We start from the raw sequence: 27633 nt of genomic DNA, 5'->3' as shown, positions 1-27633 counted from the left end.
CACAGCAGGCAGCTTCCGTACAAAGTAGTTTGGCTATTTAAAATGCTAGAACCAGTCCTTGTCCGCTTCTCCAACCCCACCCCCCGCCCCCAAAAGTCCTACTATAATTTAAACACTTTTTTTTTCCTATCTACATAATATATAAAATATAAACTCTGTTTACTTTTAACACTTATTTTTCTTGATAAATAGCTCTTTAAAATATCTACTGTACATATGTCCATGCGTTGACATTTTATATATATAGTATTTATATATATGTATGTATGTCTGAAAAACAATAAATATATACTTAATATTGACACAGCAACGAACTGAACATACTCCCATTTTCAAAATCAAATCAAAGAAAACCAGTACAGACAGAAACAGTGAGTGTAATTTGTGAAGCACGGCAGAGCAGGGAGCTTTGATTCCTGCCCTAGCTGGGCATCAGGTATGCCATGTACATGTACTTGAGTGGTTTGCGCTGCTGACATCTTTACTGAGTTTGTATTAGGAGTTACTTCAAGTCAAGCACCCTGTATGCCATGTGTAACACAGACTGAGAGTAAACCTAGTGGGAAACAAGAGAGACCCGCCTCGTGACTTGCAGTAGAAGGAAAGAAGAGGGAGGCAAGCAAGCCTGACGGATGGTGTAAAAGGAAAAGGGAGTAATGGATGGTAGCACATGGCTGCAAGGTCATAAATGACCACAGTAAACACGTTAATAGATTTAAGTGCTTTTAAAGACGATGGCTGGCACTGCTGCAAAAAGTGTTTTGATTATCTACAGCTAACACCATGTAATGAACCAGTTTCCCCTCTGCCACAAGAAGACACAAATGAAACCCAGATGGCCAAATTCAGATGCTGGAATGGGGTCACTGCATGACACCGCAAGACTGCAGGTTCAGAGCCAAACCTGTCCAAGGGCAGCTGAACATGGATGGGATTTTTTGAAGTGTGAACTTAAAACAATTTTAAAAACCTGCAACTCCAAATGGTTAATTTCACACATGCCAAAACATAGTAAAATGGATTTTTTTTAAACTTCATTTCAAAACAGTGATCTTTAAAAATGGAACTTAATCCCAAAATAAAAAATATAAAAAAAAACCACCTACAAACACATTTTGTGTTCAATTTTGGGTTGACTACAGCGATTTTGTTTACTCATTTAACTGAAAATGATGAATGGAAGCTATTTCAGTTTGACCTAAGCTGATACCCTTCACTTGCCAACCCCATTTCTTTGTTTGGCAGATTTAAAAAAGCTATTACTTGCCTGGGCTCTGGCTTCATACGCTCAGTAAGTCATGAGGTTATGACAAAGGATCATGAATGCAGCATAAGGTATAGTCCTTTCTACTGAAAATTTCTTTTCATTAGCAAATGGAAGTGGGCAGTGATTGTTAAGGGGAAATTGTTTTTATTGGTCAGACTTCACCAGCAGCTCAAGAGAGAGGAAATTTAGAAACAGAAATGACTGCCAATTATTATTCATTCATACATCATCTCTAAAATTTACAAGCTTTGCTCCCCACAAGTAAAAACTTCAACAAGAAACTGCTGTCCTGAATAATCCTGACATTTCACAACTAGTCCTAAATACCCCGAGAGCACTACAGAGGTCAAAGAGTCCAGTGTTGAGTTTCATACGTACTTAAAGGTACTTCACTAGGTCACTGGAGCATCAGGCCAATGCGTTGGGTATTTGCACAAAGCCCAAAATCTACTGGATGCTTTTAAACCACCGTAAATACAGAACTTAACAGTGAAGAGACTGTAATTTGTGATACTTTACACTGAAGGTAATAGATAAAAGTCAAATCTAAAATTTCTCAGCAACAAGAAATTGTCATCAGCAATTTCTGGATCTCTGTGAGGACACAATACTATGTTTATCTTTACCCATGAAATAAAATCTGTTTTTTTTTTGGTAGTCATTTTCAATTGTCTGGGTCTTTTCCCCTTCGTATGGACACAGAAATGAACAAGGTAACACAGAATTGAACTGTCTTTGTGCTGTGACCAAACAGAGCAGAAAAGCCTCCTTTTTTGAATGGCTGAACTTCCAGGACGGCTGTTAACTCATACAGTCACTGTGATTCAAAAGCTATCCAAAAGAAGGAAACACTAAGAACAAAGTGGAGAGTGCCTCTGATTGCCCTGTGTTGGCTGGGCAGGAATTTCTCATGCTTTCAGCCAAAGCAAAGGATGAACTCTGCAGCAGTCCATCCTGAGCCTAAATTTGTCTATGCAAGCCCTGATTCTCTGCCTTATATGCTGCATGGGTAAGGACCTATCATCTCTACTCAGTATTTTGTATCTACACAGCTAAAATACTACTAATTTAAAACATGCAAGATATTAGAAATAGGAAGCCCTAAAGCTCTTGCAGAGTTCTTCATCTCCACATGGAACTTGAACGAGGTCAGCACTAAGGGTGTGCGTGCATCTACCAGGAGCACAGAACAGATGCTGCTTCGTCAAGGGCAGGGCCCCTCCCGGGGCTCCCTGACACAGAGGTGGAGCAAGGCTGCTGCTCTCACCCTCAGGCAGAGCAGATCTCACCCTCTGCACCACCATTTTCCCCTTTGGCATGGGCACGGAGGTACCAGGCTGCAGGCACACCTTCCTTCCACTCGCCGCTGCAACTACCATTCTCCCTGTTGCACCTGGAAGGGCTTCAGCTCTCCCCTGCTGCTGCACAGGGACACAGGGAAGGGCTGCCCTTCCCCTGCTGTGGAGCCCATACAATTCCCACTGAAAATAGGACATCGTCTCTCACCTGACTATCCCAGTACTGGAAGAAATCCCTGCAGAGCAGCAGAGCACTTCACCCAGGCTCTCCCCTTTGGTTCTTTTTGTCTTTGGCAACAAACCATAATGTTCAGTATACAACGGGCACAGGTAAATGGCAAAGGAAAGAGCCTCTCTACAGGAGACCTAGGAAAGATTAATGAACATATCTCATCTAGTGTATGAACATGCTTGCTTGGGGGCTACTGTAAATTCCAGCAGTAGCCTCAGTTTGGCTATTAGGCCTGCACCGATTCTAGCAGTGTTCATCTCAAATCTTGTGGCACAGCATTAAAGAACAGCATTAAAAGTGCAATTCCAAACATATGCTCCCTGGTGTGGTACCGCTTGAGTTCAATCAAGTACACCTCTTCTAACTCCTGCTCAAATCCTTAAACCCAGCATGAACTCCAGAGGCTGCTTAGGGCAATTCAATGTACTTTCAACTGTACCAAAAGAGCAGAGGGTTTCATACTGCCAAGAAAGATCCCAGACTGTAAAGTAACATTTATTTTTAGAATAGTAATACCTGTTCTTCAAATAAACCAAGTCCTTGCTCCTCTTAGCCAGGTGGAAGTTTAGTGTATTTACAAGTGACACTATAGCACCTTCACCTCCTTGAGAATGGAAAAAATGTCATACAATCCTGAATGTATGCTGTTACTGCTGCCGTCCCAGCGAAGTAACAAGTTCACCTAAATCTAGCCTAACATCTATGCTGCTGGCAGAAGAGGAGGTCCCACCCTGCCCCTGCTCATCCTGGGAGCAGCACTGCGTTCACCAAGGGAGCTGTACAGGATTCGGTAAGCCGGTACTAATACCAGCATCAGATGGCATTAAATTAGATAGCAAAGCATTAGATTTTATTTCTGCTAAGCAGCAATATCTGCACTGGTAAGTCTGCAGAGGGGATGGATAATGTGTGTCACCTAAAGCTTTGGATCCAGGACAGAAAGGTCAAGCTCAGTAGTACTATCCCTATTCTCTGCATTTTGCCTGGGTTCACTGCAGAGGGGCTGTCTGATTCCAGCATATCTTCTTCCAGCTGGCATCACAAAACCCAGAAAGACATGGAAACAAATAAAATGCAGATAGGAAAAGCTGTCCACATTTGTGAACCAAAACAAGGTGCAAAGACATGAGCAGCAATTCCAGCACAATGGCCAAAGCACTAAGCAGCAAGATTCACTAACATTTTGGTCCATGTTTAGTTCCAGTTTGGGATGATACTTAACTAGACATATGTTTACTTATCCACCGGGCTTACATTCATGATTTGAAATTGCCAGCATTTTCAATAAAGGGCTTGTGCCTTACAATATAAAAATCTCCCTTGATCCCTTTGGGGCTAATTCAGTTTTTCAGGAGAGAGGATTTCTTTATCGAATTTGATTTCCTGTATTTTTTTTTGTGCATTTTTAAGAGCTAGAACTGTGCAGCATGGTATACCATGACAATTACAATTGGGAAATTCTAGTTGGCACAGACACTACTACAGGAATTCTCAGAGAAATCAGTTCTAGGAAAAACATCCAAACTTGTCAAGAGCTGCTTCCAAGAAGGAACGATGAAAGCTTGCCCGAGGCCTCAGCAGAAGCGGTGTGCCCCAGAGACAAATGCTAGAACTGGCAGAACAATCTGGGTAGAAGCAATTCTCTGTTTGGTTGTGTTTTTTTTTGTATCGCGTCATTTCTTCTTAAGTCACATCCTTACACTTCAGGGAGTATTTAATGAAAAGTCACACATACACACCCTTTAAAAATTAAGCACACACTAGTAATTTTGGGGTGGGATTCAAGTTTCCTAATTTGCAGCACTAAAAGTGGGAACAGGACAGGCAGGAGGATACAGCAATCAGAGGAAGTCATTTGAAGGAGCTCTTCAGAAGCCCTTAGTGCTCCTAAAAATACTAAAACTGTTAGTGCTTTTTTAAAAAAATCTAAATTATTCTGATTGTTCTCTTTCTAACCTAAAATGGCAACAGTAATCTAATGGCCTTGAGAAAGAGAGTCTTATTTTCTTTTAATTTACCAAATTGTTAATAATTGTTAATAATCCAAATGTTTTCCTCTTTTCCCTAGACAAAATTAACAAAAATAAAAAATACAAACTGAAAAGGTTTTCATCAATTTTAAAATGATTTAATGCTATATGCTTTTTCTACTTCTTTCCTATCTAAAGACTTAGTGCTGTACACACATAAGCACAGGAGCAGCTTTGTGCAGAACAGCAGTATCCCCATTTACTGGGATAATACATGTGCCTTTCACTATATTCTTGTAAGAACTGAAAGAATATATTCTTTCATGACTGCAATCTAAAACATTTAAAAGGACAGGACAAACATATCTAAAGTTTGTCCACCCCTGCACTGACGACAGGGAACAATTACTACAGTACCAATAGCTAGCTACTTTAAGCAGGTAGAGAAGTGAGGGTCTTAAGTTTCCCTGGAAATGACAGGAAATCTTCTCCCCCCCCTTTTTTTTTGACTCACACACACCACTTGGTGAGCGGGAAACCTTCTGGATTGAGCTATGTGAAATTAATTGTTGGTGTAAACGTCTCAAGTGAGAGCTCACAAAGGTTTAAAAGAACTGTCTAAGCATCAAATGGTTTTCTGTTGGATTTCCGTTTTTTTGTTTTCCACCTAAAACCGAAATGTGAGATGAATTCACTCAAAAGTGAGTCCCAGACACAGGAAATTGAGTGTAAACCTTCATAAGACTAGCCTGAGTTCAGCTGTATAATAAACCCCACCAGCACTACTGTTTCATGCCACCTGACATTCATGAAGGTTTTGCACAACCCATTTTCATCAGCAAATCTGTACAGCTAATGCTGCAGCTTAATGTGAGCTCACAGAAGGCCCTCACTTCCTTAACACCACGGCATACGCACTGTGGTTGAGGGCTGCTTCGTAAAAGCCACGTATTTTTCTACTTAATTGTGCTTTAAAAGAAATGACAAAACAACTAATTAAACCAACACATAGAAGCTCCTAAAAAGCTGTATGAAAAGTGAGCTGCCACGATTTTCTATATCACCCGACACTTTCACACCAAGTCCTGTTACTCTGTGTGTTAGAGGTGCAGTAGTACAGCATGGTGGTGTCAGCTGTCATGTTAGGAACCATTCATGTCAAACACTACAGAAAATTTGATGACATGACAGTACCTTCACAGCCCTCTGGTACGTCAGGAAAATCTTAAAGGACCTTCCCAACCTTTCACAGTAAACACAATTGGATAATCTGAAGCACCTGCAAGCAGGAGATGAGTCCATGATTTATCTTTCCAATCAGCCAGCTAATACTGTTATTAAAACAGTTATGTCAGCTCTTAACTCTCCTATCCATTTTGGGCATTGCTTTCTTACCACTTTGGTATTTCGCCACCAACGGGCTTAGTTGATCCAAACACTGTACTTCCTCCCCCCATATCCTCTGCTGTTTGCAAGATGCCCAAGCCCTTCACAAGGGCTGAGTTACCATTTCCTTTAAGAGCTGTCTGGTTCCTATCCTCTCCTAGGAGCTGAGTGGAGCTAGCAGTACAGAGACATCCTGCTCTTCCGCATGGCTTCACTGATTAAGTACGCCGGGCTCAGTTCTGGCTCCTCGGTCATGATCGAAATGTTCTGCCACTCCCCCAGCTGGTTTGACTTTTTAATGGTGTCCACCACACACAGGGCATAAAGACAGTCGTCAAAGGTGGCGGCCATTGTGAGAGGCCTCCCGTCCCAGGTCCTCCTGTCGTCCTGGTCCTCAAATGCCTGCCGGACAGCTTGGACCATCTTAATGGTGCCTCGGAGGTACGGGGATGGGATGTCGCTGAATGCTTTCTCTGGAAGTAAGGAATTGCTGACCGGCGTGGAGTCCTTCAGCAGGAGCTCCCGTTGAGGAGAGCTGTTGCTCTGTCCATAGAGATCAGTGCCTATTACAATCAGCCGGCCTGCCGAACCCACCACAATGATGTCTTGTTTGAACTCCCCAGGGACATTGAAGTTGAGTGTCACCGTGCAGCACACGCCACCCTCCAGAACCATCTGAAACGTACAGAAGTCATCACTGGTGATCTGCCGTATCCCCTTGATGTGGTCTGTCTGCTTCACGAAGGTCTTGAGCAAGCCGTGCACCTTCACGGCCTTCTGGCTGGTGAGGAAGGTCAGGAGATCGATAATGTAGGTGCCAACTGAGTGCAAACCTCCGCCTCCCATCAGGTCATCACAGCTCCAGTTGTACTTTTTGCCCAGCAGGCTTCCACTGTGAACCTGCACCTCGCACACCAGCAGCTCCCCCACATAACCCTCCTGGATCAGCTGCTTCATTTTCACGAAGGCGGGCAGGAAGCGCAAGACGTTCCCCATAATGCTCATGAGCTTTGGGTAATAATGAGCCGCAGTCATCATCCTAAAGGCATCCAGGGGAGTTGCTGTTCGGTCACAGATGACATTTTTTCCAATGCCTGAAAAACATTTACAAAAGAAGTCAACAACAAAAATATATAACTCAGAGCATCGCAGCTACTCTTAAAGACTAAGTCAAGGAGAAAGATCCTCGAAATAAAAATACTTCAATATTGTGCTAAAGGCACAAAGATTCCCTCTGGCACACATTTAACAGTTTCTTTAGCACCACAGTGAAAATGCATTCCTTTCAGTTCTTAAAATGCACTCCTGCCTAAAAATAGCATGAAAACAAGGGTCTGGACAGATAAGAAAGTAAGCTAAGATACAGTGGACTACTACTGCACATTTGCCACCTTCTGGGAGCTGGCACAAAACTAAATCCCTCAACTCTGTCATCTCACAGATGTCTCTTCTGTGATATCCTGCCTATAGGGAGTGCTTCCAGGAGCTGAATCTGAGCTTCACATTCAAAACCCTGAAGCATACGAGCCACACAACCCCACGTCCACAGTAATTTAATGTAGGTACACTAAAAAGTCTGAGCTGGTCTTCTCAATGGTCTTGCTCTGTCATCCTTTCCATTCAGACTGGACTTGTTGCATGATTTAAAATCTAAAACTTTCTTCTTAAAAAATGCTGTGCTATTCTGACAATGGCAGGCATTTTTTTGAAGGAGTTCTGCTAAAATGTCATCATTGCATCCACGGTGCCACGGGAGAGACACAATTGCTTCAAAACAGGTCAAATGTAGCTGTGACAATCTGTTCCCTCACAGAACTGCCCATATGTGCACAGTGTTTACTGAAGCTTGCACAGTGATCCTGTTTTATCTGACCATCAAGGTGTGCAGCTGAATGCAGTGCAGGTTGAGATGCCTGAATAATGGTTTTATTGTTGATTTTTCTTTGTCAAATACTTCCATTCTGTACCCATACACACACATAGTGACAGAGAAGCAAAGTCACAGCTGAAGCATTATAGTAGTAACTAGCTTGTGGAGAGCAACACGGGATGTGACCAAGGACAAGTTACTTTGCGTCTTCCCAGGTTCAGCATTAATTGACCAGAGGCATCGGACCAGGGGCATCTGTCACCAGCGTAAATGAGCAGTGACTTTATATAAGGCCTGTACTTTATTTAAGGCTTTTGACATGGCATAAAAGAAAAAGACAAGTTTTGAAGTCTCCACTTGCCTTTATACTTGCATACATATATCTTTTTTTTTTTTTTGCTTAATGAGCAATATTATGTGAGCCATACAACACCCTACAGCATTAAATATGATCTCTGCCTTGGGAACCTGGGGCTATAGCTGGGCCTGGCGTTTAGAAGGGCTGAATTTAGATCCTGTCTGCTGGAGTCCAGATTAATAAATCTCGTAAATCACTAAATCTCTTTGTGTTTTGATTCTTTGTCTCTTAAGACAGAGGAGAAATTCTATTTTCTTTAAATAGATGTTATGAGGATAAAGTTTTTCATGTTTTGGAGCTGTCTGGATGAAGTCAAATAAATACAGACAGATGGCAAAGATCTGTCTGAGCCTGCTTATATGAATATTTAAAGCCCTGACTGCACGAAGAAGAGGGTCACAGTCCAAACATTCAATAACCAGCTTATCCACACTGCCTAATTCCCAGTCTTTGTCTGCTGCTATTTGAGTAGCTGAAACTGGACTGAGGGCTTTGACCACTGAAGTGGCACTCACATCTAGTAACAGACAAAAAGGGAAAAATCTTCCTTCATCTTGCTTCTATTTACCATCTACATAATCAGATCTGTACAAAGATACTCACTTTCCTCCCACACTAGATAGGAATCCTCTACTCAATGGCCATGGTCTTCCTTTCTCACTTTTCTTTCTCATCTTTACAGACTACTATTGGCGACTGAGTTGATATTTTCAATCTTACAGCACTCTTTTTCCTGCTCCTGAATAATATTTTTCTGCATGTCTTTGATATCAGAGACTGCATTCATCCACACGCCCTATATTCCCCTGATAGCTCCAGGTATGCCAGGATACAGATCACTAATACTCTTTGCAGAGAGATTTTAGTCTGGCAAATTAGTTATCAAAATAAGAGAAATCTTAGGCAGTCAAATCTTCCTGAAACAGCTACTTGTGCCCAAAGAACTCCCACATCCTACAGCATGATCTGACCGCTGAGCCACGCATTCAACTTTCTGCTCCAGCACAGCTTGTATCATAATGCCTCCGAGATGTCTCTCAAATCTCAGCTGGGGTCTATGCAGGCACTCACCTCTCAAGATATGCAGCTCTACACGTGCATGTGAGGAAAAGGATGTCCTTTCACTGGGCACTGGAGACTGGGGACAACTTTTTGCAGTGTTCTCAATATCATGCACAGTGGGGGCTTGGTCCTTGACTGGCAGGGAACACTTGGGGCTGTCATAATCTAAGTACCAAATTATGATTATAAATATGAAAGAGAAGCTTAGGGGATTTCACTTTCCTTATATTCAAGAAAAATTGCTGTTAGGATCTTATATTCAAGAAAAATTGCTGTAAGTCAGGCACACATGCAAAGAAAAGGGAAGAGCCCTCAATATTTCTATGGAGACAGGGAATATGCGGAGTTCTGTATTTACTCCTTTCACCATTTCAACCTTTTTGAAAAGGTTGAAACCTGTTAATTACAGCAAATCCAAAATGCAAATGTTCCTAGAGCCTGTGCATATGCTGATAATACATGCTGCACTCTCATCCCTGTCAAGGATTTAAGCAGATTTTTGCTTGGTGCCCAGAAAGCTTTTATACTCCATTAAAGCTTGTGTAAGGCTCTTCCAGCATGAAGCTGTTCGGCACTTGAGCGTGTACACACTACAAATCTTTGTCTTCTCTGTAGCTGCAAATCTGAAAGCAGACACATTAGCTTTCTTGAAACATGGAGAGAAGATGAAAGATTTGCTTAATTTAATTTACAGGAATAGTCTGGTGTGTTTATGCAACTAGACTAAGAAACAGGATGATCAAATTGCCATCATTTTTTGCTCTCCTCTCTGTGCTCCCTTCACAAAAGCAGAAGAAAAGAGGCACCTTTTCCCTTTGAGCCACTCTAAAGCAGACACACGCAGACCAGAGAGCAGTGTGAAACGAAAATCACCTTTCTTAATGCTGACAGCCTGGTGCAGATGTGTGATTCTGCCTGCAGGTTCTGAAGGAGCGTTCTTGTGCAATTGGCCTAGACACAACATCCACTCCCATTCTCCTGGCCTAGGGTTGGGGTATAATCCTGGCCACGACTTCCTAAGAGAGGTGCAATTGTTACCCCCTGTCATTCTGTAAATGTGTTTTGCCATTTCACACGTCTTTGACAATCACACTACAGCTGACAGAGTTACGTAAGAGCAGGGATGTGCAGTCAGCTTGTTTCAGCAAGAAAGCACAATATATTTATCCATGGTGATAAGCAATAGAGTCAAATACAGCTCATTGCATGAAATGATACACTTCCCTTCCCTATGCATCAAGAAATACAGTCTGAGATGTGACAGTTCTCTATCAGGAAACTCCTGAGTTGATTTCTCGAGTTCTTAGGCTAACTGAAGAAGAAAAATAACCTAATTTACTTATTTACTGTTATTCTTGTTGAGCGCTCTGCATACCCTTCATCTCGGTCTCTCTGCTTGGCCATCCTTCAAAAAGAGACAGCGCAGTGCTAGCCAGGTGGTTAATGTGACGTGGGACTTCTCTGATGTGGCACCAAACAGGGGAGAGCTCACCCCTGTGCCCAGCACTCCTGAGACCAAAGCTGCCGCTGGGGAATGTGGGGAACGTGTCTCCTAGAAAAATTCCCAGGAGTGCAGGTTGACTCTCTGAAGTCCATGCACAGCTGCCATGTAGCTTATCAGCCTCAGACGCTCTCCATCCCCTGGTGCTCCAGGCACAGACAGCCAGAAATGCAACGAATCTGCATTAACTGATCTTTATTGATGACATAGGCAATGGGTCGAGTGCACCCTCAAAAAGTTTGGAGACGACACCAAGCCGAGTGGTACAGTTGATACAACAGGAGGAACGGAAGCCATCCAAAGGGACCCGGACAAGCTTGGGAAGAAGGAGGTGTTCAAGATGAAGATGAGTCCCTGGGCAACCTAATCTAGTAGGTGGCATCCTGATCATGGCAGGGGGTTGGAACTGGGTGGTCTTTAAGGTCCCTTCTAACCTGAGTCATTCTGTGATGATATGATAACAGGCTCCACAATGTGGTGCCAGTGAGCCACACGTGCCCACATGTCAGGGGGCCATGAGGTGGGAACTATATTCGCCCCAATAGTTCTGCTCCTCTGAGACCCTCCAGCAGCAAAAGAGGAAAAAGGGATCTGGTCCATCCATGAGAGAGACCAGATCACAAAGCCAATGACTTCGGTACAATGTGCTCTCACAGTCCTTAAAAATGTGGAAGGATGTGAGTTTGAACAAAATGACGCAAGAGAATTTGACTTATAGGTCTGACAACTGCTTGGTTCCTTTTTAAAATGAGCTAAAGTTTCCAGAGTAGGTCCGCACAACAAAACCACTACTAACATCAGTATTTTCTCTCTTCTCAGTGTCTCATAAGGAAGGCTAAGGTCTGAATGGCCCACCTTGACTATCCTTGATCTTCTAAATAAAACCTCAACAACTTATACACCAATCTGCATGTATTTTAAGAATATTATTTAAGAACAGTGATTTCTGAAGGCGTGTGTATCCAACCAGTTCGCTAGAAGCAGCTGAAGAACAAGAATAAAATTTTCTATGTTATCATTGCTGCTACCATTGTTTTGAGTGAAGATTTATCTAGCATCTTAGGCTGAAAAGTCAGATTTTATCAATTATCTAACAGTTTGTCACCCACCTCACAAAAGTAATTTTTGTCAGGAAGTCATGTGATTATTTGCAAACTTCAGCCTTCACTTCAGAAAAAAAGGAAGCCCTTGTGATGTGGAGATAATTTTGAAAGCCAAACAGCCAAAAGTGAGTGGCAAGTAGATACAGGTCAGGGCAGCAGCAGTTGATTTTTTTTTCTATGCAAGTACAGGGAAGAGTAAGGAGTTAGATCAGAAATTTAAATCCAGATTTTGAAATGCCTGGGGTCTGCAATTCCTCATTTCACAGAAGGCTCTAACCCCTCAGCTGCCAGCAGCCCAAGTTGCTTTGTCCCTATCATGTCCCCATGCTACAGAGCCTAGGAATGAGCAGAGCTCCTGGGCACAGGACCTGGGGGGGCATACAGTGCTTCTGTGAGGCGCAGACTTCCCCAGATTTGCAATCTGCAGTGTCAGCTTGTTTCCCCGCTGCCCTGATTGTTTCAAATAAGGCCAGCCCTATTTCCACAGGAAAATAATAATTAAAGAGTCCACCACTGACTGGAGCAAGACTAATTCTCTATCTTTTCGGCCCAGGACATGAGGCCCCAGTACGATATTTTTTCTTCCTCCTATTCACAAGAAAATCAAAAAGGACTTCATTTGGAGTCTGGGCATATAATCAAAACCCTCACTGACACCAGAAAGATTCATCAGTTAGTAGTCACTACCTATTGCTCTTTGTTGGGGTGGGACTGAGAGATAAAGGGGAAAACAAGGTCTTGCTGGCCTAAGCTAAATTAGTCATCACAAAAATACATTTATAAAGCTAAAGGAGAGCTGTTAACACTCAAGGAATAAATAGTCTGAGAGTTTCAGCGAATAGAGGAGTTGTGGAAGGGCATGCTTACCAGCTTATTTCAAATGGAGGATTTTAAGCATTTATATCAGATTATAGCATCTTCTTTAAAATGTTTTTGTTCATTTGTTTTTAAAAAGCTTATTCAAAATTGCATTCTAAATAGTGACAATCCACATTATTATTACTACAAACTACTGATATGATTTCAATAAATAAATATGGGAACATTTTTCTTCACGGATCTTGCCCATTATAGATGCTGTTGCCTTCAGCTCCTATGCAGAATTAGAGGGAAAATCACTTCTGGCACTCAGTTCTGTTCACAGCTTATAAGACACAGTGCAGTGATATGTGTTATATTATTAGTGCACTTATTACTAGCTGTAATCAGATCACAGTTTCAATTCCAATGCACTTTAACATGGTTTGCAAATACAAAACAGTATTACCTAACACGTGAATGAGGAATAACTCATTTACATTTTTCCAGCGCTATACTATTGACTAATTAAGCTGAGATACACAGCTGCTTTTATAAATGTGCCCAACTTAGCAAACAAGAAGTAGAAAATGTAGTTAAAATGCTCTACTTTGCTCTAAATCAGTGGTTTTGGCCGTACTGATGAAAGACCTTTCCTTAGGAAAACATCAAAAATCATTGTCAAAACCAATGACTTAAATCAGAAGTCACTACTCATTCAAATTGTTGATTTACAGCAATTTGCTCTTCTGCACAAATGTACACATGTCGTCAACCATCTCAGAAGCCAGATAAGGTGCCGGGAGCCAGTGCATGGAGCCTGCACAAACATCAAATTGATGTTTGATACAAGCTGAGCTTCAGTAGAGCTGTGTATTTTGCATATTCCCACACAAGACAGAGATCTGTTTACAATTCTAATCATGCTAGTGTACTGTGCTACTGCAGCCCCCTTAGATACTCAGAAAACGCCCTTCCGTTTCTATCTTGCATAAAAATTAAAATAAATTCTGGCATGTACCTACATACAAAAACATACAGAATTGATTTTTCCCTAGATAATGACTCCAGAAATCCTCACAGCTATTTAAACCCTTCCTTCTATTCTTTTCTTTCAAATGTGCAAATACAGCATTTGATGGCTGTAATTTAGCCAGGACCTCAAAAATCCTTCATACTTGAAGACTCGTAATAAAAGCAGGGGGTTGTTAGTGAAAAAATTCTCTTTCCCTCCCAAATCCATCACAGCCCAAGACACCCAGCAGACAGGGGAAATGACCTGAGCTGCAACTGCCCTGAACTGCTGCCCTCAGAGCTGAAAGCAGATGAGAGCAGGTTATTTTTGCTGTTACAGACCTGTCTTCAGTACAGCCTCAGAACCATGCTCCCTTTCATCTGAGGCCAGAACAAACCAGTTCAATAAAAGCCTGTATTTCTAGCACAGGTGTACCAGAGAGACACACAACATTCAGATTGCCTCTCAGAAACTGCATGCAAACACAGAGCTTGGAAGCTGTGGCTTGTGCAGCCACTTCTCATTTACTTTAAGTTTTGATATCTGGGCAGGCTCTTCAGTCTCTGAGATACAGTAATCATGAAGTCAGTTTAATGTGTTACATGCAAACTAAACCATAAACTACTACATTAGCACTGATCAAACATGACTTTCTGATGTGCTCTTCAACCACTGCAATGCTACTAGGTGAGTGTTACTCCCTCTTAAATACAAATCTGCAAACTGCCCAGTGCCAGTGCTGTTTCCCCACTGAGCTGCAGACGCTGGCTATAAGGATGCTTTGGCCCCTGTTGGAAGTTTCTGGAGTCAGTCCAGATGGGCTGCAGGTGATGCAGCAGATTCAAGCAGGAATGGGAACAGAAGGAAGGATGCTACAAGGTGGAAAGAAGGATGCTGGAAGGGGATGGGAGAGGCTGCAGCCATCAGCGCAGAGGAGATCCGGTCATTCCAGGCATGCAGCATGCCCAAGTAGTATCAGCAACATTCCCAGTCATCTGCGGTGCATCCTAAACGGCTCTCCTTTGGTGCAATGCTCATGACAGTCCTGGTAGCATCTTTTCTGCAGAAAAAATAACAGCGGAGCAGGAAGGAGGAGATTGCAGAGAAAACAAGAACCCTCCTGGACAGAAGGAAGGGATGATGACTGAAAAGCTATCAACATTAAAATGCTGATACATGTGTTAGTTAAACTATTGTCCAACATGTGCATCAGACTTAGGGGAATACAATACTGGGACTGGTTGTTCTATGGGGCTGATACTCGTTTCTGATGTATTAAATGTGGGGATGAATGAATCACATACTGTAAAGCAATAAAAAGCTTTTGAATCCCTCAGGAAATGGTATAAATAAATGTGGGTATGTACATTTCTACTGGGAGCAGTGGAGAAACTACTAGATTGCTGATCTGCCTTTATAATGAGGAGTGCGTTCTAGGCCTCCTCATGAAAACAATCAAGCATGGTTACTACACAGGTAATTCAAACACCTTTTCACACAGGACAAGGATTTTTCTTACTAATATAGGTGTCTCTGCTCCTATTAGATGCAGCCGCTGTCTATATTGTGATACAGTAAAAATTACAGTGACAGTAATAACAATGGTTGTATTTATCATATTCAGTACACAATCTGTCACCCAGTTCCTTAAATGGCTCAGAAAAAAAAGCATTTATTTCAATCAATAGATCTGCCAGGGGAAAATTGATGCAAGACATTGTCTCTTTGAGGAAACCTTATTTAATAAAACTTTTGACGAGGAGATAAATCTGGATGATGAATGCCTAAGACTGGCATTAGTCACAGCTCTAACATTGGCTAAGATGATCTTTGTTAATCACAGATATGTATAGCTGCTGCAAAAGAGTCAAGTTGCTACAGCACGAGTCATAGCTCATGAACTGATGCGTATTAACAGGGCATGTGTGCATTCCTTGTCTGTGCTAAGTGTGAGGTAAAATAACAGCAAATTAAGGAACGTATTTTACTTTGCAAGTGAAACAGGCTGCGAAGGCACACGGAGTAATACACCTTGCCACTGACAAGCAACAGCTCTTTTGGACATAGCAAACCAATTGCTTCTGCAGCATTTACAAACCCTGAATCTCTTCCTTTGCATCAAAATGTTATGATGCACTTGCACTGTTATATATCAGAGTCGACTGGGATGAGATGCACTCCACAACTGTGGAGTGAAAGATTATATACGGTAAACGTGTATAATGTTTATACATGTCCGACCTGTGCACACCAGCACCAGAGACAGGGTCTCTGTTCACACCTCTCCTTCTGGTCCTGGTGCATCACACTGTGATTCCAGGTTTCAGGCTCTGGGTTTATCCTCACTGCTATAACCTCTTTTCCACACAACTGCTGCAAAGACTAAAACCTGTGTATTCAAATAAACAGAGAAAAACTGCTTGTGACTGCCTTGGCTGCGCTGCAACCATAGGTTAAACCAAAGTCCACTCAAGTGGACGCATGGTAAAAAGGAAAACCTTGCAGAAATGGAGCAGTTGCTGCTGCTAATGACACATGGCTGGCATCTCAGCCAACAGCTTAGGTGTCACCCAGCAAAGGAGGAATGCACAGCCCACATGAACAGAGCTCCCACATGAACAGCACTACAGCTGCAAACAGTCTTAACAAGTAAAAAGGTTCACGAGCTGTGGGTTTGCAGAAATGATATCAACAGGGTCAGTGGTCTGCAAAACAATCCTAGGAAAAGGGAAGAAAGAGAGGCGACTGTTTTTCCTTGGAATAAAAAAAGAGATGCTGGGATCTTTGTAGGTAGCTGAGGAAAGGTGTGCGTGTGCACGGTGCCTCAGCTGAGCAAATATACCTGCTGGCCCCAACAGATTGTAAGGATGCCTTCAGGAAAATGAGTGCCATCTAAGCAGAACCAGGATGAGAGAAGATCATAATGACGGTATCAGTCTTCATCATGTATTAATGCCAGTACCATCCTTCATTTGCACAGAGGTAGCAATTAGGATATGGATTAGGGCTATGTCTCTGCATATGTTGCTGTAGGTACAAATGCTGCTGTAGCAGTACTCAAGGCTCTTGGAAACAGAAATGGGTTGTTTAGGGATTGATGTTGTACAAGCACAGTACAGATATGTGACCTCCCCTCCGCAGACCATGTGATTGTGACACTGCACTGGCATGAATCTAAGTTTTCTAGTAAGTCCACAATAATTTTGATTGCTGTTAACGTGGCTAGTTATGGACTTTTCAACTACAGCCTTTGATTTGGGAGTATAAAGCACGTGCATCACTGAATCCATAGGCAGTGTACCTGAGAGCAAGGAAACCAACCAAGCCTGGCGTTACTATGTATGCCAGCACACTTGGCACGGCAAAGCAAAAGCCTCCAGGTCATTCCTAACATTTAGAAACGGGAGTTTAACACTTGGTTCACAACCCACCCAGCCTGTCATTCTGATCACTTCTCTGCAGGCATTTATGCAAATAACAGCAAAGGAGACAGAAATAAATGAAGCACTCCATATATTTTTAACTCTATACAAAAATTTAACTGCTAGAAAATCTAGAGAAGTTATAAATACACCCTGAAAAACTAACTAGTTGCACACCGCAAGGAAATGCTCCCAGCTAGAGATTACCCATTCAGGTACCTGAAACATGCTCAGGCTTACACTCCCTGAGCCCTCCTTACATGCTTTCTGTGCTCTCATGTGCACTTGGGAAAAAGTATATGGGACAAACTGTGCTGGCTTTCCTAAATTTCTGCTCAATTTTTATGCATCCAAACCCCCACCAAAACTGCTGAGTACTCATATCCCTTTTGAGAACTTCTTTACACAAGAGAGGGGAAAAAAAAAGACTCCCCTACATACTGAGATAAACTGAGAAAGGAAAACCATTCTACTTAGACCTTATTCAAGCAAACACTCATTAATGTCTATGGGATTTTAATTGTCTAAATAAAAAACTCAGTGAAAATCTCTGTATTTGGTCCTTTACTTGTTCCAATTACTCTAAATTCCTCTATTCACCTTCTAGGACAAAATGTATGCCATCAGTCCAGCATATTGTAACACCCTTCTCTACCATAGAAATGAAATCACAGGGCAATCACAGCCCATGCTCGATTGTTATTCTCATGAGGCATTGTTATCTGTCTTTAAATACGTTTCTTTCTGCGTTACCTGACAACAGCTAAATGCCCAGCTGTTGTAAAGGCTTTGGTAGGATTAGAAAATCAGGCAGTTCAAATTTCAGCTGAAATTTCTTTCAGCTTTCTTTTCCATCACAGAATTGTTTATGCTTACTGAGTCAGATAAATTTATGGCTGATAATTAGAGTTAATTTTCTTTATGTTTCTCTTGCCTACCCTTTCTACCCGCATTAAAAGTAGCAAGTTGTAATCAGTACTAAATGAGAAACTGACAAAAGAGAAACAACAGACTCTTGTCTGCACGTAATTAATGCAGCCATTATTTTGGCAGTTTTTACAGGATTTGGGAGGCTTTAAGAACACTGAAAAACTACATCTCATCAGCCAGGTGATGATAATGTGTCAGGAAATCCAAGTTTTAAAAAACCCAACAAGTCGGAGCGTCCGACCCATCTGTATCTCACATGGCATCGCCATACAGCACAGCATCCCCCTGCACCCTCCCTGCACTTTGTATGGTTTTTCTCCACTAAGCATTCAGTGATGCTGTGTGAGATGCACTGCAGTTCCTAGTATGATTCTTGATTTAATAGGAAGCATGAGCTTTGCTACCTATGAAACCCAGAACATTTTTCCTATCCTTATTTCTCTCCAGTATTTTTAGCTGGAGTATTTCTACTTCTTGCACAGTGAAGTTTGAAGGATCTCTATGCTGAAGCAAATCAAACATGTGTCAGTCCTGCAGCGCTAGGTGAACGGAGCATGCATTTGACCTAATTTTCTGATTTGACTGGTTATGATAAATTCTAAAATCATTACTCGCTTTCGTAAATAATATGTTGCCTCCAGGCACCAAACTACCCAACTACAGAATGGGATGGGCTATCTTGGCTAGACACATTGGCAAACTGCACTCCCTCCACACTTCTGCCTTCGGTATATATGCATGGACAGACACAGACACACGTGCAGAGAAAGGAATGGGAAGCAGAATTCTTTACACATTCAATTACACATTTTACACTTCATACACATATATGGCAGGTGGAGCTGTGCAGTGCCATTTCTTCTGTTCAGTGAGCATAAGTAGTATAAAACAGCAGAAATTGAAAATGCCAGTTTACAATTATTGGCCAAATATTCCTAGAGCCCATCAGCCTGTGCCTAGCAGTGGAACCAGATCTTCTGGAGCAATCTTATTTATGCAGGGATGGGAGTGCCAGGTTGCACAATGTGTCTTATGGAGGAGAACCATTTGCTTCTCACTCATCAAGCCAGCAGTTCCCCTCTCTGCTCGCTGAGTGCCATTAGCATCGGGACTGGAGAGGCTGGCACGACTGCTGCTCTCAAGAAAGTCTACAGCAGAGGGAAGACAAAAGCTGGGAAGCAAAAGGCATCCAGATAGCTGGACCAGCTTCCCAACTTCACCCAAGGGGCTGAAGGGTGCCTTTGGTATCTGTCCTTGCTTCTGGTATGACTGGGATCTGGGAGATCACAAAAGTGCAACACACCACTCTGGATGTGAGACAGCATTTTCCAGAATGTCACCAAAGTCTGCCTAAACTATTTATTGATGAGATCATAGCTTGATTCTTTGGGGCTTCTCATTTTTGATTCACAGTCTAAGTGATCTGGGTCAGACCGGTGGTGGTTTCTACTTCTTGCCAAGGAAAGGAGACCACAAGGATCAGGACTACAGAACTCACAGATGAAGAAAATAAGTTAGCTTAGCCCACATAAGCAAACTGAAGTAGTTTAATTAAAACATTAACCGTAACAAAATCTCTCTGTTAGGATGCTGTCAAGCCAAAAGACACGTTCACAGAAGTTGATGTTGACAAACGCTGTTCTACCAAAGCCATTCCAGGCCTACTTCTGTTTTGAAGTTAGTGAGAATTTTGCTTACTTTTCCAGTGGAGTTAGCACCAGGCCTTACCAAGCTTTGTGTCAGATTTACCTCAGCTCTAATCCCGTTAATTAAAGCAGTCATTCTGTCCATTTATTTGGCTCTTCAAGCAACACGATCAATGGAACAACAACAAGAGATTACAGGCAACCTGTGGTTTAAACTAACTGCATCTTCATCAGCTTTTCAGCCAAAGCTATTTCATAATTAAGTTATCAGGTTTTAAAAAACTTCTAAATAAACTAAAAGTCTCTCCCCCTCCCAAGACAGTGGCCTTAGAATAGGGGCGTAGTTTTGGTTAAGATATTCCTGCCAGAGGTAACTAAGCACTGTTAAACAGCACCCGTTCTGACAAGCAGAAGCAGGGATGGATCAAAGTGAATCAGCAATTCTAAATACGTGAGACGCTGACATCCTGCTTCCCTGGCTCCAGCCCTGGCTCCGTAAGAAAGACGGATGCTTGATTAATTACTCCCCAGGCTGCAGAGCTTACCCAAGAGGACTCGGCCACAGCCCAAACAGCTGACTGAAAGAGCAGCAACTCATCAGGTTCAACCTGCCTGGGTTCCAGATTGCCCTATCTGCAGTAAGTCTGCAGGCTAATCCTCCCAAAAGGGTTTCTTGGAAAATGTCATTCATGCTCCTGCTGGCTAAGTGTGTGCTGGACAAGACACAGCTATGCTACAGTAGCAGCTCAAAGCATAATTCACTATTTTTTTTCACTGTTTGCTCTAATGGAGAGCGGGAAAGAGTTCCCACTGCTGTAAATCTGCTGAAAACAAGTCAATGCTGGAACATTTCTCTGTTGTGTTCAGCAGGTTGGATCCAGCCAATTTTGGTAGTCCAGCTTAAGGTGTTCTTCATCATCAATCTGGCCATCATCCTCATCACCTGCTTTTGATGTACTTATATCGTAGGAAACCCTAGGTGCTCCACAAACACACGGTGGAAAACAAACCCTTATTAACAACGGGCTTTGTTTTACCATATAGGTGCTGAATACCCACACCAGAACGAAGGGTCAACGCAGGCAGGTCCTCTTGCTGTGTCGCCTTCAGACAGACTTTCTGCTATGGAAGAACTAATGTTCAGGTTGCAGGGCTGTATGCAACCTTGTCGTGATGTAGTCATTCTGACCTCATCCCTCTAAAGCCCCATGAGAGTTTGAAGCAATAGTCCAGGGGTAAAAACTTATGGGGATGAGCTCTCCTGTACATTGTAGCCTGTGCCATGGTGGGTGAAAGAAATGAAGTTTGTACCCAGCTATACTCTGGTAAGTGCATATCTGACTTGATGAAAAATGAAACACCTGTAAAGTAGGTCAATAGTGCTTAGAAAGCACTTGCACTGACACTTCCTTTCAGAACCTGCATACCACTGATCTTCAAGGAAAAAAAGGGCAGGAAGGACAATTCATTTTCAAGTGAGTAAGAATACCTTTTATTCTGAACCAGCAGTATCCATCTAGAAGCCTAAACCCATTCAACTATTGTATTTTTTAGTCACAGATCTTGTCAGTTTGGCTCAAATTCCCATGCAAAACAGCCTTAGATTTTCAACCTAATATCATTTTCCCCAAATAAATGTCATTTTCTAGCTGTAGCCCCTACAAAAGAATGAACAGGGGCTCACAAGGAGAAGTTTCAGGGCATACACAGTTATCTCTATTAGTCCTACTGAGATGTTAACTCTGACTGATCTTTTCACACAGGAAACTCACTATGACCAGGATGCCCAGGGTTGGGATGCTAGAAAGCAGCTTAGGCTAATTAATTGCATTTCTTTTTCTGACTGCAATGTTTTTCTGCCCTGTTGGGTACTCAAAGGCCAGCACTGGTTCCTCTGATTAGCAGTACCTCATTATGAAATCAAAAGAAAAGCTGCAAGCTAGAGAAAACTAGATTTTTGTTAGCATGGATTTGCTCTTGGCAAATAATTATAACTGACAATGTTAAAAGGAGATTGTAAATTAACTACAGCAGACAAAATAAATTTGGAAAAAGGCTTTCAATAATTACAGTACATATGTCAAATGGAAATGACTCCAATTTGCATAGCTCTGCAGCCATATTGTGGAATATTTCAAGTGGCTTCACAATAATATGCTTGTATCTTTAAGATCATTTAATACAGTCCAAGGTTTTAATAACCCAAAGAGATGTCAGTCACTACAGACTAAAAACTAGCCAAGGTTTCTTCATTTTTTTAGGCTGTATCAACAAACACTCTGTTATTATTCTATAATGATGCATTAAAAAACTGTACCATCCCCACCTCCAAGCATACATATGGTTTTACTGTTAAAATGTCTTTTATAGTGGTTTGGCTCACTGCTATACGTCATCTTTATACCAGTAAGACCAGCTATATCAGAAGCTGTACCACAGTAACTCTGTATGTAAAACATCCTATCCCACATCCTACACTAGGACTGGTTTACATGCAGGTCAGACAAGACGCTCCTTGGGAAGCTTGTATTATTTGCGATGTCCTTCCATTTGGATGAAGTTTCCAGTTAGAAACCGAAACGTGACTGCATGTGGGTGGATTTGGACAAGAGCTTTGCTAAGAACTGCAGACGAAGAGCACAAGCAGCTCAGCTATCAGAAAGGACCCCCTCTGTGGCCTGTGACACGAGGGTTCCACTCAGGCTCTGTGTTGAGCTGATTCCAAATTCCTTGTTTGCTTAGGAATGGGAGAAATTTAATAAAACCAACCCTTCATTTTTCCCTTCTGAGCCCAGCCTATTTACCCTTGAACTGGGAGTCCACATATATCAAACAGAAGGCTCTCTAGGACACTCAAGAACTGAGCTTTTTCACCTCTCAGTGCCATCATCAATGTCTACCTTAACTGTAAGCTTGTACCTGCACCTGCTGCAGAAAAATTTGGAGTTGGATTTGTTCCTTTGCAGGAAAAGTAACAACCAACAAGCAACTATAGTACTATTGAAAGCAATCCTGGGTCAGTTATGGACCACAGCTCACCCACAGATTTCAAAGCACTCCGCAAAGCTCAGCAGGTACCATCCCTCCATCATAAAACAGAGGAAAGAGCAATCAAGATGTTTGATGATTCATTCCAGTACAGACTGCGTGAAAGTGGCAAAAGCAGCAATCATATCTAACCTCTTCCTTCCCTAGTAACCTTCCCACACCTGAAGGCATCGTGCCATCCTACCCAGTCTCACAAGCCTGCCATCGTTTCTACTCTTCTCGAAAAGAAGCAAAATCTGCACATCTCAAATATTTATTTTAGAAATTGGTTTCAAAACCAAACTTTGTGATTGTGGAGAAAAGCTTGAAATGTGATACTACTTTACCAAAGAAACTAAAAACACAGCATTTTTAAAGAGAACGTCTAATCATTTCAATTCATTTTTTAACACCTGGGAGCCAGATCACTGCAGATGGAGGGCACAGTTTAAGGTTCATAATACCTGAGCCACCTTACGAGAAAGCTTGCCAAAAAAAAAGCTGGCCAAAAAAAAAAAGGTCCACTCCACTTATTCCTTTTACAAAATAACACTTCTTATCACCATGTACTTTCTTTTCTCCCTCTCTAGAGCCCTGCTGCAGGCAGAAAAGCATGGTAACATCTCTGTAAATACAGGTGATGTACTACAGAAGGGACTAGCACGAGTTGCAAGGAATTAAGAGTTGCGACAGAAATCCAAAATTATCAGTTACGCTGCTGCTGAAAAGCACCTCTCTATGGGAAATTACCAAAACTCCCTAAAAATGTAGTGGAAGCACCACCAGGCGGTGGTTATAGCCATGCAGAGACCACCAGTTCATCAGAGCAGCCTCCGCCTTCCTGTGCCATGGCAGATGTCACATGTACATGTTTGGAGAGCCAGGCACAGGGTGCAGAAGATTTACTTGCAACATACCTCTTCTGCTTCCACTTCCAGCTGAGAGTTAATATTTACCCCACCTAACCAGAAGCAGAATGCCAAATGCAGGACAGGCTGATTTCTCTGTAAGCAACTCACTGCAGGCAAAAGCTCACCCTAGTGACTCAGTGCACCATGAGGTAGGTGCCAGAACAGCTACTTGAGTTTTCATTAGGAAAGCTTCATGCAAAAGCAGCATGTGAGGAGCTAGGGTGTTTAAGCAGCAGCATGCAGCGAAGCGGGGGAGGGTTGATTGCAGCAGTCAGCATCTCCTACCAAACACTGCATTGCCCCTGCAAACATCTACATTTCCTGCCAGGGACATTACAAGAGCTGGCTTTGCCCCCAAGGCATTACACGCTAGCAGAATCAAGGGAAGCACCCAAACAAGTCCAAGGCAGTTTTCCAGGATATGGACCAGCTGAGCTATTTTACTAAAGGTGTCCTTACCTTCCAAGGGCATGTCAACACTAAACAAGATGTGTTTCTTCCCTCCCATTCATTGGAGAAATATCTGCTCATAGGTCTCCATCTTCTTAAAGATGATGGAAGAACAGATCAGAGAATGCAAGGTCAGACATGGTAGATGGATGAGCACTTCCCACAAGAAAATACAGCCAGAGTACCTTTGCACCACGTTATCTGTTTACTGAGTGCTGCTCGCATTGTTTGCACTGCTACCTTGGAAGAAACTTGACCTCATGGATCTGAACAGAGATATATCCTGCGGCAGGGGCCTGGCGGTGAGCAGGGGCTGGAGCAAGGACTAGAGACAACAGGCTGCTTGACCTTTAGGGATTTCGTACCTACTGCCAAATGACTGCATGCATGCTGCGTGCTCACTGGATATACAGATTCCTTAAGAGAGTTTTTGTCCGCTGTAAATATATTTAGTTTCAAAAATGCTTTTCTCTAAACTGTGCATCTAGTATTTGTCCTCGAGACACAGCAGGACATAAAATTTGGCAACATGCTGTGACAGGCTTCCTGATGCAAGCTCCATTTTGCACCAAAGCAACCCATTTAACAGAGTTTTCCATTTCTGTAGGATGTCATCACACCAATGCAAATCTCTCTAGCTTGGACAGGTCTTTACTGTTATAGGTGTGGCTTCCCTTTAATAAAATTACATTTAGCACTACAATATTTGAGGGTGAACAAGGCACATGCGTGAGCTGATGCCAATGCTTTTACAATAGAGTAGGTTTCAGTTGGCTCTACGATGCTGAAAAGAAGCTGGGCTTCACAGAAATTTGGATGGTTCCCTCCTGAGTCACATCCACTTGGGCTATCCTTTGGGAAAAAATTGTGTTGTCTGTTCTCAACAAAACAGACCCCCCTAAGTCTACAGAGACTATTTTGTACTCCAACTGTTTGGTCCATGGCTTCTGTTGTAGCTGGTTTTGGTTTAGTTCATCTAAAATAAATCCCTTCCAAAGTGAGAATCAACATTACACCTCCTCATCTCTTGCTCTTCTGCTTCCATTTCAGAAAAGACTCTGATGCATCCTCTCATTTACAGCAAGCAAACATTGCCAGCATTTGTGTTCACTGCAATTCTGAAGAGTTTTCGTTGCCATGCAAATAACCCTCCAAAACACAGCAAGCAATGAGCACATCCAGATGAAATATCAGCTGCAGTATGCCTTCGTTTATCCTCATCAGCTTCCTGAGCCGAGTCAGTAGCCCAGGAAAAAATGAGGGGAGGCAACGAAGCATCCATTGCAGAGAAGGCAGGAAGGCTGGTTTCCTGGCTTCTGGCATTCTTGTACGAAGCCAGGAAAAAGTTGATGATATTATACATTACACCAAACACAGAAAATGAAAAAAAGGATCAACTGGAGGGATGGAAAAGTTTGATTTAATACAGTTTCTAAATTAGGAGCAAGATTATTATTATTTTTTTTTTGAAAAAGCCTCTGACAACTTCACTAGTCATGAAGAACAGCTAAAAGGAGGAAACACATCTGGCAAGAGCTGTCATTCACAGCAAGGACCTAGCAGAGGCTTAGCATTCCTGCACCTCCTGCCCCACTGACAGTTCCAGAACAGCGCACCTCCAGCTGTCAGATGGAAGCAATTATTAGTCTGAGCAAAACCCCTCCTAGGAGGAAACAAATGAGCCTCAGGCACAGCCTGATTAATGACTGCCCCCATGCAAATATGTAAACAGCCATATATTTGCTACCTCAGCTTAGCAAAATGTTAAAGCTATGTGATTTTTATCCACTTGTTTATGCTGCTCTACCAAGCGCTGGGATTACAGAGGGGATCTGGCCTCCCACTGAGAGGCCTGAGGGTGGCTGCAGAAGCAAAAAGCACAGAGCCCTGCTGTCCAGCTCTCCCCACCTAACTATATCAAAATGCAGTGTCTTTCGGGGTTCCCTGTTTACTTACTAGATGTAATTGGTTTACTCCCTCCAGTCCAAATTGCACATAAAAAGTATATTACTGCCTTCTGCACAGTGAATGTACCAGGCAATCCTGGTGGCTTCTGCCTCCAAGCATCCTTGAGTGTGCTTCACCATTCCCAGGAGGATTTCAAGTCTCCAGCTGCTCTGAGCTTGGAGCATCCCTTTGCTTGTCCAAAGGAGCTATAAGAACCTCCACTGCATACCACAAGGTGTTTTAATCTCAGCCCTCTCCATCAAGAAAACCTTTCAATGCAGGTATGGAAACTTTGGTGCCTGCCATTAATCTGCAGTCCCTTAGGGTTATTCTGGACCTGCATCAGGAGCACTCAATTTCCCCCAAAGGAAGTACGTGCTTAAGTCCTGCCTTCAGCACTGGGCTTTTTCCCTCTGTAAAGCATTTCACTCAGCTCTGGAAGCTTCAGCTGGGCAGCCCTTATCCGCTCTGTGGCTATTTGTCACAAGCAGCCACCGTGATTTCTCTGACATTGCCAGTGAAGCTCACATGGAAGACCACCTCAACACACCACACACAAGATGTCCTCAGGCAGAAAGTGAGTCCCAGCACCACAGAGGCAGAGGACCAGATGGGGCCAGCTCACCGCTCCTTGGGCAAGAGCCTGCTCCAGTTGCTTTGCTAGGGCTTCGCTTGACTTCCCAGCCAAAATAACCCACAGCTTCTTCTCTTCACTGTCCTCTGCTTGTCCCCATTTGCCCCACCACTGTCACTTCAGACCAAAATTAGTGGCAATTAGAACTCTGATGCATGCAAATGTGACTTCTGGTTGCTGATGGCTTTTGTGCTGCCATTCGAGGCCAGCTGAAGCCTTCACTAACCTCCTTCGGTGCATGCATATGGGCGTAGAAAGGGGACAAAGCTTCTCCCCAGACCAGAGAAGAAACCACATGAGCAGGGACCTCCAAAGTCACACGACGAGAGCGTGCTGTATCAAGCACTGGTTTGTCTCGGCAGCCAGCCCCTAGCAATGCTTTACCATACAATAAATACCACTGATGCAATGCCAGGCTTCCGGGCACGTTTTAACCACATGAAAACTAGAACTCTTGTGGTCATTACACTGTGCCATTTGATCATGCTGGAGCATTAGAAAGAGTACAGTTGTCCAGTCCCACTGAGGAAGCCTTATGCCACATGTACAGCTGCATATGGAGACAGCACACAGCATTTTGAGACTCTGCCTGCATGCTTCAGCAACCGCAACGCTTCGTCCTAGAAATGGTTTCAATTCCCAGTGAAGTGAGCTTTACAGCACCTGGTATAACAGGCTTTTTCACATGTCACGCTTACCAGTCCTTTTGGGAACGTGTGGGATAAAACATATCTGTATCTATTACTGAGCTATATGCCAGACTTTTTAATCAAGTTTCATTCGATCAAATCCTTAAGGTTTAGACA

General features: G+C 42.7%; 1 protein-coding gene across 3 annotated transcripts in view; it reads right to left on the bottom strand.

The window, feature by feature from the left end:
* Positions 1-101: 101 nt before the first annotated feature.
* GFOD1 (Gfo/Idh/MocA-like oxidoreductase domain containing 1) overlaps positions 102-27633 on the bottom strand; it is a 68571-nt gene continuing 41039 nt past the window's right edge. For 2 of the 3 annotated variants that reach the window (XM_084281588.1, XM_084281589.1), the window contains exon 2: positions 102-7247. In XM_084281588.1, coding sequence (XP_084137714.1) covers positions 6328-7247 — 920 coding nt within the window. In that variant the 3' untranslated portion in view covers positions 102-6327. Of the gene's footprint in view, positions 7248-9452; positions 9552-27633 lie in introns of those variants that run through there. The other variant, XM_084281590.1, reaches the window with a different exon arrangement.

This window comes from Netta rufina, assembly GCF_964035555.1.
Source record: "Netta rufina genome assembly, chromosome: 2".
Lineage (NCBI taxonomy): Eukaryota > Metazoa > Chordata > Aves > Anseriformes > Anatidae > Netta > Netta rufina.
This window is presented reverse-complemented; position numbering and strand designations above follow the sequence as displayed.